This window comes from Daldinia childiae (assembly GCF_008694065.1).
Source record: "Daldinia childiae strain JS-1345 chromosome Unknown Scaffold5, whole genome shotgun sequence".
Classification (NCBI taxonomy): Eukaryota; Fungi; Ascomycota; class Sordariomycetes; order Xylariales; family Hypoxylaceae; genus Daldinia; species Daldinia childiae.
Window position 1 is genome coordinate 2,557,748 of NW_022984646.1, and position 13,841 is coordinate 2,571,588.

The 13,841-nt window shown below is 49.7% G+C and overlaps 4 protein-coding genes across 5 annotated transcripts; 3 read left to right on the forward strand and 1 right to left on the reverse strand.

The window, feature by feature from the left end:
• Positions 1 to 164: 164 nt before the first annotated feature.
• Positions 165 to 6,698, forward strand: GL218_05832 (Polyketide synthase-nonribosomal peptide synthetase; the record flags this gene model as incomplete). The annotated part of the gene is made up of 5 exons (XM_033582523.1): positions 165 to 234; positions 315 to 798; positions 881 to 3,516; positions 3,591 to 4,075; positions 4,224 to 6,698. The coding sequence occupies 5 exons, from the start codon at positions 165 to 167 to the stop codon at positions 6,696 to 6,698; spliced, it is 6,150 nt and encodes a 2,049-aa protein (XP_033434897.1).
• Positions 6,699 to 7,264: 566 nt separating this feature from the next.
• GL218_05833 (Lovastatin diketide synthase LovF) lies at positions 7,265 to 8,632 on the forward strand (the record flags this gene model as incomplete). The annotated part of the gene is made up of 1 exon (XM_033582524.1): positions 7,265 to 8,632. The coding sequence occupies one exon, from the start codon at positions 7,265 to 7,267 to the stop codon at positions 8,630 to 8,632; it is 1,368 nt and encodes a 455-aa protein (XP_033434898.1).
• A 1,876-nt stretch (positions 8,633 to 10,508) lies between these two features.
• On the forward strand, positions 10,509 to 11,040 carry GL218_05834 (uncharacterized protein; the record flags this gene model as incomplete). Its single annotated transcript, XM_033582525.1, has 3 exons — positions 10,509 to 10,750; positions 10,803 to 10,830; positions 10,903 to 11,040. The coding sequence occupies 3 exons, from the start codon at positions 10,509 to 10,511 to the stop codon at positions 11,038 to 11,040; spliced, it is 408 nt and encodes a 135-aa protein (XP_033434901.1).
• An 807-nt stretch (positions 11,041 to 11,847) lies between these two features.
• GL218_05835 (Vitamin H transporter 1) lies at positions 11,848 to 13,640 on the reverse strand (the record flags this gene model as incomplete). 2 transcript variants are annotated; one of them, XM_033582527.1, is made up of 5 exons in its annotated part: positions 11,848 to 12,107; positions 12,233 to 12,431; positions 12,482 to 13,073; positions 13,141 to 13,426; positions 13,478 to 13,640. In XM_033582527.1, the coding sequence occupies 5 exons, from the start codon at positions 13,638 to 13,640 to the stop codon at positions 11,848 to 11,850; spliced, it is 1,500 nt and encodes a 499-aa protein (XP_033434902.1). The 2 variants fall into 2 exon arrangements, with proteins under 2 accessions (XP_033434902.1, XP_033434903.1); XM_033582526.1 differs by having other exon boundaries at positions 11,848 to 11,971; positions 12,055 to 12,431.
• Between the last annotated feature and the right edge of the window lie 201 nt (positions 13,641 to 13,841).

Here is a 13,841-nt window from a genome sequence, read left to right on the forward strand (position 1 = left end):
ATAGGAGTGCAAAGGATTCGTGTTTGCCAGGGGGTTTAATCGCTCGAGGCAACGTGAATAAGACGACAGCACTCTGTTCTCAACGATCAATACTAGCTCTCGCTACTACAGGATCGACAGCAATACTCTTCATCTCACTTCATCATTTTAGTAAATTTCGTATTATGGCGACTTTAGCGAGTTCCAACGGAGAGCCAAAGCCCAATGCTGAGCTTGTGGCAATTTCAGGCATGGGTTAGTTCATACTTCGCCCAAGCCGAATTATAGCTCTAAAGGCATAAGATAATTCAAGGAAGCTAACATTACCTATCTAGGGTGTCGATGGCCCGGCGGCGTGGACTCTCCCCGTCAGATGTGGTCCTTCTTGCGGAGCCAGGGGTCCGGCTTCCGCCCCTTCGACTCTGCATCTACGCCGCGATGCTTCTCAGCCGCCGGGTTCCATCATCCGAACCCAGGGCGGCCTGGCACGACGGCCACACAGGGTGCGTTCCTCATCGATGGGGATCCACGGTTGTTCGACAACGCCTTCTTTGGTATCACGGGGCGCGAGACCGAGACTCTTGACCCCTCGCAGCGTAAGCTACTCGAAGTTGTATACGAAGCATTCGAGAACGCTGGCGAGACGTGGACTTCCGTCGCCGGATCAAACACGGGAGTTTTCGTCGGAAACTTCGCCCTGGACCACTGGGTAATCCAGACGCGTGATTGGGATTATCCCAAGCCGTATTCGACAACGGGGGCGAGCGCGAGCGTATTGGCAAATCGAATCAGCCATATTTTTGACCTACGAGGACCGAGGTATGGAAAGTTGAATGCTATGTTTACTTTCTTTCTTATTTTTGCAAGTTACTGTGATTGCTAACTGTTAAGATTCGAATAGCGTCGCCGTTGATACGGCTTGTTCTTCATCCATGTACGCAGTCCACTTAGCCGTCAGCGCGATCCGCAACGGAGATTGTGACTCGGCTATCGTAGCAGCGTCGAACTGGATCGCGGATCCTAGTCTACATATCGCACTCGATAAACTGGGAGCTCTCTCTCCTACCTCAAGGTGTCACACGTTTGACGCATCTGCCGACGGATATGCCCGTGGCGAAGGGTTCGCTGCGCTATATCTTAGACGGCTACCAGTGGCAGTAACTAGCGAGTCACCTATCCGCGCTGTGATCAGGGGCACCGCCGTTAATGCAAACGGTCGCACTGGCGGAATTACGCGCCCCAGTACTGCTGGCCAGGAGGCTGTGATCCGTAAAGCATACGACAATGCCGGGCTCCCATTCTCGAATACCACGTATATCGAGTGTCACGGTACGGGTACCCAAGCGGGAGATCCGATCGAGTTGGCGGCCGTCAGCCAGGTCTTCTCGTCCGATAAAAGTCTAGGGGCAGATAGTCTCGGCCCTCTATTCGTCGGCTCTGTCAAAACCAACATGGGCCACGCCGAAGGGGCAAGTGCTCTAGCAGCAATTATGAAAATTGTGCTCTCTTTAGAAGCAGGCGAGATCCCTCCAAACGTTGGTGTTAAAGTGTTAAATCCAAATATTGATTTTACCAAAGCCAGAATAGAAGTTGCCAAAGAGGTTATAGCTTGGCCCGAACATAGACTTCGTAGGGCAAGCATTAACTCGTTTGGGTTTGGAGGTGCCAATGGTCACTGCATTATCGACCATGCCAGTGTCCTCTCCCTCGAACGTGTAAGATCTAGTCTTCGTGTGAGCTTGAATTCTAAGCTCAACGGTCACACCCTCAAAGGCTACCCCAATAACGGCCATGGTTATGAAGCAGTCAATAACCACCAAGGTCTCAACGGAAATGGGGAACATAATCTAGAAGAGCAAATCCATCGCCATCATCCTATCATCAAAGCCCCAAGCATGGCAAGTACTACCAATGCTACCACGCGGCAACTCGTGTTACTCCCCTTCTCCGCACATAACAAGTCTTCTCTTCAGCTTAATATAGACGCCCTTTCACTCGATATATATCAACACCAACTCGCAGATGTGGCATACACACTCAGCGCCAAGCGTTCCAACTTGCCACATAGGGCTTTCCGCGTCGTGAACAGGGACAATCCCGTGCCGGGTCTACTCAGCGTGGAAAGCAAGCCGGGTATTCAAGCAAGCTCAACCCATCAGCAAGATCAGCGACCAGCAAACGTGGCATTTGTATTTACTGGCCAAGGCGCCCAATGGCATGAAATGGGCCTACAGCTTTTCGAGTACCGCGTATTCCGCATCGCCATCGAGCATCTCGACTATATCTTAAAGTCACTACCGACGCCTCTGTCCGCATGGTCAATCACTGCCGTCATCAAGGGCAACTGCGACCCTGGAATTATACAGACGCCAGCGGTATCCCAGACTGTCTGCACAGCAGTTCAGATCGGGCTGGTTGACCTGCTCGCCTCGTGGTCTATCCGCCCCGTAGCCGTGGCCGGCCACTCTTCAGGCGAGATAGCTGCAGCATATGCTTCAGGACACTCTACAGCTGCAGACGCGATAGTATCAGCGTACCTACGCGGTCAGGCTATCGTGAATGATAAGCAAGAAGGGGCAATGATAGCCGTAGGTCTCGGGCCGGACCAGCTTCGGGATTCGGGATACCTACACGATGAGGATCCTAGAAATGGTCGAATGCAGATTGCCGCTGTCAATTCCCCCGGGAGCGTCACTGTTTCCGGGGATGCGCCGGCTATCGAGGCGCTTGCTGCCCGCTTGAGCGTCGACGGGGTCTTCAACCGTTTATTGAGAACGGGAGGCATCGCGTATCATTCGCATCACATGGTTGCGCTGGGTCAAGGGTACGAAGAGATGCTTCTTCGTGGATTCCAGCATATAAGACAGTCCGGATTAGTTGACGAGCAGAAACGGTATCCTCATGTTCCGTGGATGTCGTCCGTTATCCCTGACAAAGATCCTCCATCGAGTATCGCTGATAGCGCTGCGTACTGGAGAGCTAACCTCGAGTCGCCAGTTTGCTTTTCCGATGCCGTATCAAATCTAATCAGACTAGACGCAGCACCTGGCCATGATCCTATCAAAGTGCTAGTTGAGATTGGGCCTCACTCGGCATTAAAGGGACCACTAGAACAGATCCTGAAAAGTACAGGCCAGACCCAGATCGCGTATGCCGGCTCTACTCTGAAGAGAGGCGAAGATGCTCGGAAATCGATCCTTCAGCTCGTTGGGACACTTTATTGTCTCAACGCTCGGGCAAATCTAGTTGCTGTCAACGCGGTCGACAACGACGATGGCCACTTGTATAGAGAGTCAAACGATAAATGTGCTCTCATTCATGGGTGTACCGCTGTTGATCTCCCGCCATATAAGTATACGTATGGGCCAATAAACTACTATGAGTGCCGCTCAAGCAAAGAATACCGTCTCCGGAAAGTCCCACGACACGACCTACTTGGTTCCAAGGTCCCCGGCGTTGCAAAGTTGAGGCCTCAGTGGCGAAACGTACTGCGTATGAAGGACCTGCCTTGGCTGGGTGACCATCGATTATTACCGGGTAAGCTAGTACCTCCCTAACAGTGCTATTTATCTTCATCGTTGTCCGATTACACAGCCTGATCATATTTTTAGACGCTGTTTTCCCTGCCGCAGGATATATTGCTATGGCTATAGAAGCCGCCCTGCGTGCGTATGAAGAGTATCCCCAACCACATCCTAAGCCGACAGGCTACACCCTACGCAATGTGTCCATCAACACAGCCCTAAGGATACCAGAAGATGACCATGGTATTGAAGTCATCTTAAGTATGGAGCTCGACGCTGCTTCGACAGCATCGACTTCATGGGCACGCTTCTCTATCAGCTCTGCCGGACAGGCCGATGTCAATTCCATCGATAGCACATGGACTGAGCACTGCACCGGTATGGTCAAGATAGAAGTCGGAACCTTGTATGACAATGCCGAGAAGATCGATACATCATCCATGGATGCCCGCCTAATCGATGCACGATCTTGGTATAGGACTTTTACAGCTATCGGGCTTGGATACGGCCCAACGTTCCGAGCAATCACAAATATTCGCGCTGATCCGGACAAGAAGCTCGCCTCTGCCACTGTAGCTCTCAGAACTACGGAAAGTATAGTCCAAGGAGGCGAGTCAAGATATGCGATTCACCCTGCAGCTCTCGATGCTACTTTCCAGCTGGGACTTATTTCGTGTCACGGAGGCCGTGTCGAAACTGTTACAACTGCTTTTGTACCAGTTCATTTTTCCAGACTATATCAAGGATGGTATCAAGGATGGAGACCCCGGCACTGCCGAGGTCGTTGCACTAGGTGAATTCCGTGGCCTCAGGGGTGCGTATATAAACCAGTTACAGATGCTAGGACAAAACGGCGACGTGGTTCTTGATATCGAAAAGCTCCGATGTATCAGCTATATCGGCGAAACACAAATCAGCGATCAGACTAAGAGTGGTATACAGCCGGCATTCAGTGCCCCTTTTGCACGGATGGTGTGGAAGCCCGATTTTCGCTCCTTGAACTACCAGTCATGTCGTACGCTATTCCCTCCGCCTAGAGAAAACATAGATCGTCTTGCTTCCATAGAGAAGTTGAACATGATGGCTTCTGTTATCCTTGTGGACGTATATGAAACATTCGCGAAAGGTAATGATGAGACCAAGCCATCACCTACGCCGTCGGGGAATACAGGCCACTTTTTCGGATGGATTAAGCGGTGCGTTGAGGGAGCTGAAATCTCCGAGATAACCAAAGCTAAACAATTGTACCCCCTGGAGCGGCATGAAATAATTAACCAACTCTACCGAGAAACCAAGGAGACCCCCGAGACCCAGATAGCCAAAAGGCTACATGAAAACATGGCCGATGTTCTCTTTGAACGCCATACTGGTATCGACATCATAGTCCACGGCAGCGATAATATTAACCTCCTAACAGAGCTATATCAACGCGGCATCTTCATGACAAGCGCATACCCGCAGCTGTCGCGAATCTTAGACAGTCTAGCCCATGCAAACCCACATATGCGAATTTTGGAGCTTGGAGCTGGGACCGGCGGCGCTACGCGTGTTGCCATGAAAGCGCTCACAGGACCCAACAGTATTAAGCGCTACCGCGAATATGTCTTCACCGACATCTCGCCTGGTTTTCTAGCTGCAGCGCAGACATCTATGGCCGAATTTCACGATATCAATTACTCTGTCCTAGACATAGAGGCAGATCCCGCAGCGCAGGGCTACCTACCTGTATATGACGTCGTCTTGGCCTCGCAGACTTTGCATGCGACGACCAGCATCTCTGAAACGCTCAAGAATTGTCGGAAACTTCTCAAGCCGGGAGGAAAGCTTCTACTAGTGGAAACCACCACAACGGACAGCGTAATCATTGGGCTCCTCCTAGGTACATTGACTGGATACTGGCACGGAATACCTGACGGTAGGGTAAACGGCCCATTCGTAAACTTGGAAACATGGGATAATGTCCTAAAAGGAGTAGGCTTTTCTGGTACTGAACTGGTGTTGGATGACTACCCTCCGCCAAACAATGTGACCACTACCCTGGTCTCGACGCTTATGAAGAGCGATAGCGCACATCAAAATAATAAGAAAACAAACGGAGTATTAGCAGGTGTCGAGGTTCAACTTCTCCACAGTCTTGAACATAATCCACCGCTTCTTAATAGACTCCAACATGTGTTAGAACAGCGTGGCATATCACCCCAAACCACATCGCTCGACCAAGCATCAGAGACAGTATCTCAAGACGCCTATGTAGTGGTGTTCTTGGACGGCGAGAAGGATTTTCTTCTCGATAGTGAAGGGCATCACCTTGCCACGTTTCAACACCTCGCGCGTAACGCAGCGACCTTGATCTGCTTAACGTTCTGTGGTTTTTCAAGAGGTCGAAACCCCGAAGGGGCATTGATCCCCGGACTATTACGGACGATCGGGACAGAGAACCCAGCGAATCGATTTATCTCAATTGATATTTCCGTCGAGGATTCCGATCTTGCCACATACGACTCTAAAGATCTCACCCGCTGCGTAGTGGACCAACTTTTCCCGCCACCCAGCGAATCTAAAGATGGCGAAGAGAATGAGAGTCTTCGAATGAACGACTGCGAGTACGTCTGGCAAGACGGCTGTCTCTGGATCAGCCGGGCTGTGCCTGATGACACTCTTCGGCCATACGCAGAAACATCACCTAATGAGAGCCGAGCCCAACATAACGAGACTTTATCGTTGCAACCACTCGACAGTCAAGGTCCCATTCGCGCAGCATTCTCTAAGCCAGGCTTGCTCAGCTCTTTGTACTTTAGGCCCTACAAGGAGCTATTATCACCGATACCATCGAATTACATCGACGTCAAAGTTGCAGCAGTAGGTCTCAACTGGAAGGATCTCGCCGTCTCGTCTGGTCGTTTTGACGCCGGTAATCTATCATCCGAATATGCCGGCGTCGTGACAGCCGTGGGTACCGACGCGGCCGGCTCGTTTAGCGTCGGCGACCGCGTATACGGCATGGGCCGCGGTCACTTTGGGAACTACACTCGTGTCCCGGCTGCGTTTGCGCAAAAGTTAAGCGCTCAGGATAATCTTGTCGAAGTTGCGACTATGCCCTTGGTGTACATCAGACAGCTGTCTACGCTTTTGACTATGTTGCTCGCTTACGGCAAGGACACAATGTCCTTATCCAGTCTGCCACTGGCGGATTAGGGCTTGCAGCGATTCAGCTTGCGCGGGCGAAAGGTGCCGAGGTCTTTGCTATGGTGGGTACGACTGAGAAGGCGGATTTTTTAGTCCGAGAGATGAGATTCCCAGAATCACACGTCATTGTCATCGCATCAGGAGACAGCGCGTCTACTATAGACAAAAAGCTCACTCGTATGACACCTCACGGCCGTGGCTTCGACGTAATACTTAGTACGGCTCGGGGAGATGTCTTGCACGCGTCTATCCAAGCACTGGCACCGCTAGGTCACCTAGTTGACGTGGGACGTACCGATGTACAGGAATCTAAATCTTTAGGGATGGAGCTTTTCGGCAAGAGTATTAATTTCTCCTCATTTGACCTCTCACTTGTTCTCGACGCTGACCCCGCGGTCGGCAAGGGGTTAATGCAAGCCGTCCATGAATATTATCAAGATAGGCTTATTAGGCCTGTTCGCCCATTCTCAGCCACCGACGTATCTAAACTTGACCAGGTCTTGTTAAGGTTCTCTAAGGGTACGCATTTCGGTAAGCTGGTGGTGACGTTTCAAGATCCACAGACACCGGTTAAAATGCTCCCAATACCGTCCCGGCAGCATGCCCAGTTCGATCCTACTGCATATTATATTATAGTAGGAGGATTTGGTGGTCTCGGAAGGTCCATTATTAGATGGATATGCCAGCGCGGAGCTCGCAACTTAGTAGTTTTGTCTAGACGCGGGATAGAGAAAAGTTCCCCTGCAGCGCAAAACCTCGTAAACACTCTCGGTGAGCGTGGGATTAATATTCAACCTTTGACATGCGATATCAGCGACCGGTCTCAAGTAACACGCCTCATAGAGAGTATCTCGTTAGTCTCCCCGAATACCCCCGTCAAAGGTATTATTCACGCCGCTGTCTCCTACCTCGACCTATCCTTCGATAAACTCACTATCCAGCGATGGCGCGACAGCCTAGCTGCTAAGGTCCAAGGGAGCAAGAATCTTCACGAAGCGACCCTGTCTCTCCCCCATGGACAGCTGGACTTTTTTGTCATGGTCACCTCACTCGAGTCCATCTACGCATTGGCCACGCAGAGTGCATACACGGCTGCCAATGCATTTCAGGATTCGTTTGCGAGGTACCGCCGACGGCTCGGCATGCCAGCAACGAGTATATTGTTAGGATTCGTTAAGGGTATTGGCGAGTTAGGTCAGGACTCGATAACAGTGGATATGTTCGCGCGGAACAAGGGGCTAACACTCTCGGAGGGGGAGTTCCTTGCGCGGCTAGAACCAGCGTTTCTTAACGACGGCCTGACTAGTAACGATGGAAATAGTGATAGCTGGATTGGCCAAGCCGAGGACCCTTTTTCTGCTTCCAATATCCTCACTTGTCTAGACCCGGCTGCAATGGCGGCTACCGAACGTGACGAGGAGGACGAAGCACGCGATGCGGGCCCTGTCCGACCGTCAAGGAGCGCCATGCCTCGCTGGTACAACGATAGGCGTGTCTCTCTCATTATGCGCGCCTTCGAGGACGCGCGACGAAACCAACGCACAGGTAGCTCTTCGAACTCTAGGACAGCAGCAACGCAGGGAAGCGACGACAACGCCGGTAAGTCATCTATCAGTCACATCCGCCGACAATTCGATACGGACATTACCGCAGAAGCCCCGGGGCGTTCCAAAATAGTCGGTTTTGTTGCAGGCGCTATTTCGACAGCGGTAGCCGAGATGCTCTTCGTAGGCGTCTCGAATGTCAATCCAGGGCGGTCTGTGGCTGACCATGGCGTCGACAGCCTGATCGCGGCGGAGCTGCGAAACTGGTTCCACCAGGCGCTAGGGGCGAAGATAAATATGCAAGAGCTGTTAGATGCGAGGTCGAGTATTACGGCGCTGGCGGCTAGGATTGTAGATGCAGCGTTAGCTAAGAGGCAAGACGTGCAAAAAGGTAAGTAAGGAATATGTATAGATAGAAGAAGGCATTTTGTGTCACGAACATTTACTGTGTATAGTTCGTTCTTACTCTCCTAAAGACCAAACTCCTAATGTTATAACCTTCGGTATGTTAGTCCTCTAGTTGCCTCAGGGGCACGAGCTTGGCACTTCGTTCAGTCTGTAGAGGATGGCTGCAGGCTTGCTTAATACAAGAAACCAAGTAGCTAAGAAGTGCAAAACCATATAAAATCAGACAGTAGTCATTCTCATCCCATTGTCGGAACATACATCAAATCGTGATCTCGCCTCGCAGAGAGTGAAAAAAAACAAAAAAAGAATATGTGTTAAGGAAGATAATCGGACCATAGATGTATACTGATATCACGAACGGAACCACGGACGCCAGGAGAGACTTACTTGTTCTCTCAAACAATTTAGCCTTGCCTTTAGTAGCGCTGGGAAGTCTACGCTCTTTTGTTGGCTAAATGTTCACACAGTCTGAACGCGCGGCTATGCCTTACCATTCTATTATGTTAAGAGGTGTCGTAGTTTTTCGTTCGCGTACTTCCAGATGAGACATAAGCGAAGTTGCTAGATAGAGCTGATAGGAATCGAACCCAAATCCACTTATACCTCAACTCTCATATTCCTCGAGAGATACTGACCGGGATTCTAGATGATATCTAGAGCACAGGACGGTCTCAATCATCGGCCCCGACAATTTAAAGCTAAAGTCCTTTGCGACACAACTGCATTGTTGCCATGCCTTCTGGGCCCACCTTGTGGTACTAATCTGATAGATGAGTATAGAAGCGAGCTGCACAATTCCAGTAACCAATTTCATCCTTCTTAGAAGTGATGGTAGTATAATGCCGATCTTGTAAACATTCTGTTCGGCCTAAAGATAATCTAGACAACGTTACCATGCACTCCGGGATCTTCGGGTTCCTGAAATTTGAATAGATCCATGATAGGTATACACGATTCCGCGTCGTGAGGTGCAAAGTCCAGAAGAAGGAGTAAATCTGTACCGTTTGAAGAAATCATGGACTTATTATATCGTACCGTAAAAGCATTCAAGTCGGGAAGAATTCCGACATATAAGACTGATAAAAGTTCCGAGCTATGGCATGGCTAGATCCCCCGGCTAGATATATCGGGTTAGACTAGCATTGACGTATGAGGAAGAAAGGGACTTTTGGAAAGTTCTTTTGTTTCGCAAATGAGAGCTTCTTAGCGGCGCTCTTGATTCGTTGGATTTCGTATTCTTCAGCGAATAAGAGAAAAACGTCCCACGTCGGATTATGCTAGCGACGCAACGCATAGATTTGTTGGTGAACGTGTGCCTGCATCGTGTTGGAAACAGGTCGTCGTATGAAACTAATCGCATGGATTCTAGAAGGAATCTACGCGTGTTGGAAGCTGAGTCCGAAAGTCGAAAATTAGTCCCTTGCAGATGTCTGTAGTGGTCCCCACAACACGCTACCCATTGCTATCCTGGCTCTAGATCGTGAGCCCGGTCGCTGACAAAATGTCAAATATTTCTTGGCGCTCCGCGATTCCGCCCCTTGTCTTTAAGCCATCCAGTGTCTTCTCCAACGTAGCATCAGAAGCATATATACTGAGGGTGTAGAGCTTGAATAAGCCTTTAATGTTAGAATATGTTTCGTTTTATAGAGTTGATACGACGGTCAGAAATTCTTCAACTATATATCCCAAGATGAGTAGCAGTATTAAAAGCTCGATGCTTAAGCATTGGAGAAATAGTAACATTTCTCTTGGCCGCAACGGAAGCAAAAGAGAAAAAGGCGAGAATAAGACTACAAAGAGACAGTCTACCCATGTCGTTGTCACCCCCATCAACACGATCGAGCGTCCCGCATTACCCGCAGAAGTAATGGACACCGAAGTCCACGAGAAGCGAATAGACAATAGTACGGCGATTACGAGTGAGGCCACGCCCCCGTCAAAGGGAATTAGCCTCCACGTAACAGTGCACATTGCGCCTGAGAACGTCGAAAGATTTTTAGTTGCATTTAAAGCTATCTTCGACGTTGTAGCTGCCGAGCCCGAATGCCTTTTCTTCGAAGTTTATAAGTCCGTGGAAGAGCCTGGGAAGTTAACCTGGATCGAAAACTGGTACATCGTCACCCTAAAAGAGTTGTCATAATATATACTAACCAGATAATAGGTCAAAAGATATACAATGGTTCCTAGAGGTCAGTTCTCGTTGCCTCGCCCCTGAACCGTTGAATGAGACGAGTAAGAATCAAACCTAACCTGTATTAAAGCACCAAATGACCAAACCGTACTACAAAGAGTACTTGGAGTTTACCGAGCCCATGTTTCTTAAGCCTCGGGAAGCTCAGATTTTGGAGCCACTAGGACCCGAACTGTCTATGATTAAGGGAGGCCGATTGGGGCTTTGATATTAGTTCGCAATCGTTGTTTGACCACGACGGTGATAATACCGTACCGTATTTGATACCCGCGTCTGAAGATAGAAATGTTTAATCACTATGGGTCGGAGGGGCACGAAGGAGTTATGATAATATGTGTAAGGCTAAAAGTATTTGCCTAGTAATGTATAGTGAGGTAGCGAGCGAAGAATCAAGCTACTTAATCCTCTTATCCTACGATGAATATTCCAAGTACTCGAAGAAACGTGTGTAAGCAATGCCCACGAGACGAGTTCCCAAACGATAGCGCAGAAGCATTGTCGCCGGTCCCGCCTCGGCTGCAACACGCCGTCCCAAGCGATGGCGTAGAAGCACTGTCGCTGGCGAGTCTTTGGTTGAGGCTCTCGAATGACAGCGTATTCAAAACACAGATGGGGTATCATATGAGTGCGCCAAACCCAAAAGAAAATGAAAGAAAATTGCCCAAAAAGCACCAAAAACAAACCTCCGTGTACGCCACTGCCCACAAGACGGGCAAAAAGCGATAGCGTTCCTGCATTGTCGCCTCACCCGCCTTTCATTCGGATTCGCCAATCCTAGCGATGGCGCAGCGGCACTTTCGCCATGAGAATTCCTGTTCTCCGTGTCATGTGCGTATCGAACCTCTAATGGGCGTGTTTCGTATTAAGAAGTCGTAAAAAGTCGAGTGAGAATGAAGGGAAAGGTATAAATAACAGGTTGAACTGTCTAGATCACGAAGAGCAAGTGGTTTCTGATAGCTGCGCTGCTAGTTGTTGAAGATCGCAGCGGAAAATAGCCCATCTTCAGAGTATACAGCTATGTTCTCTTTCGCCACCACATGCGACCAAACCCGCGTTGCTGAAGCTCACGGCGGGCCGCACCGTCTTGGAATCCATCCATGCTGTCAATTGTGGAGCTCCCACTGCTACCAATTTTATGGCTAGGCTTGTTACCAATGATTTTTAGAGCGACGAACATAACGATGCTGCTTATGATGCTAACGCATAGAATACCAATCATGACCAGGTTGCTTCGGCGGTACTGATGAGGCCCGGGAGCGGCGTCTGCCGGCCAACCTGTGTATATGCATATGTCGTCGTGATGCTACCGAGGTTTCCAAGACCCGAGACTAACGCCGATGCAGCAGCTACACCGACCTCCCCGTGACGCTGTTGGAATATCTCATTGGTCCAAGTCATACAAATAGGAACCGTCGGACCAAGGCCGAAGCCCACCATGAGAAGACCTCCATACCTTGCCCAAGGGTTCGAGGTAGGAGCAAAGGTAACAGTGAGAAGGCCGGCAATTTGGATACACACAGCGCAAGAGAAGAATAAGGGACGTAGACGGTGAAATCGATCCGAGATGGGAGTGACGAGAAGGATTGCAAAAAAGTCCATCTATCGAAGTTAGAAGCCGAAAGGCATATATCTAGCAAGTGCAGACTTACGATCCAAATAGGGGCGAAGAGAAGACTGAGCTGTACCCCAGTGAATGATGGATTGATACCACGGATGATCACCGTTCCGTAGAGTTGAGTGCCTATCCCGACTCCCACTACGCCGAAATACATAAGAGTTAGGGGCCAAAGCCTCCAGTCGATCAGGACGTAACCTAGATCCTTGAGAGTCCAGGGTCTTGAGTGGTAGACTCGCTTGAGGTCTTCGTAGTGAACTAGAGCATCTTCACCCGTCAGAGCTTCAGGGGTCGGGGGAAGCCATTTCATGAAACTAGAACGCTCCCTTCGTTGTCCTGGGGGTAGCGGACGTTCGGGTAGCCACCATAGTAAGGTCCAACCAAGGAGCACAGCAAGAAGCCCATAGATAAGGAACATCCACTGGAAACCGACCAGGCCACCAACGCCGTCCATCAGTTGAAATCCCGCCGATACCAAGCCCACCACGGCGGCCGAGATCTGAGAAGCTGTAAAATACATTCCGATTCGTTTACCAGTCCGAGAAGGAGGGTAAAAAAGAGTCAAGTAATAGGACATTCCAGGCCACATGCCAGCAATCACCATACCAAGTAGGAATCGCAATAGTCTTACGTCAACGATTAGCACCCTGTGCCAACTCGATGAAAGAGGAATTAAGACAATACTAGACTTACTTTAAGCTCCAAGCAGACCGGACGGCAGTAAAACAAGCCCCTATTACGCCCACGGCAAAAACGATTCTAGCCATCCAAACTCGAGGGCTTAGCTTGCTCATGACAAGATTTGAGGGGCAGTCGAAAATGACATAAGATACATAGAAGAGAGCCAGGGCAGTGGAGACATCGTTAGATGAAAGCCCAAGCATCGTCATTAAATCATGTCCGACATTCGAATTCATCGTCTGTGCCAAGCCGATGTTAGAGCGTATGGCGGAACAGAGGAAATACAGGATCCAGAAAGCTACGGTTGAATTAGCTTAAGAAGCTATCAAAGGATAACCGGTGTTCTTACCTGGAATGATGCGAAGATCTAACTTCCTATAAACTGCCTCTACTCTCTCGATGTCATACTCCACGCGAGCAGGCCGACCTTCTTCTAATTGAGTCCCTGCTTCGTGATCTGCGTTGGTCGTTACGGGGGTCTTACCCCCCTCTGCATCAGTATCGTCGGCCATACTTCGACTGTGAAGCAATGGAAGCGCGTGCTACCAGTCTTTTCAAGCCACGAACTCGAGGCACCCAAATAATATCTGTTTCCCTAATCTCGACCTTGTCTAGGATAGACTGATTACCCTCGACGTAAATCCTGTCCTGTCCGTATTATGAATGCTGTAACTAAATACCTGAGGAGAAAGGTAAGAAATAAGAAATAGTTT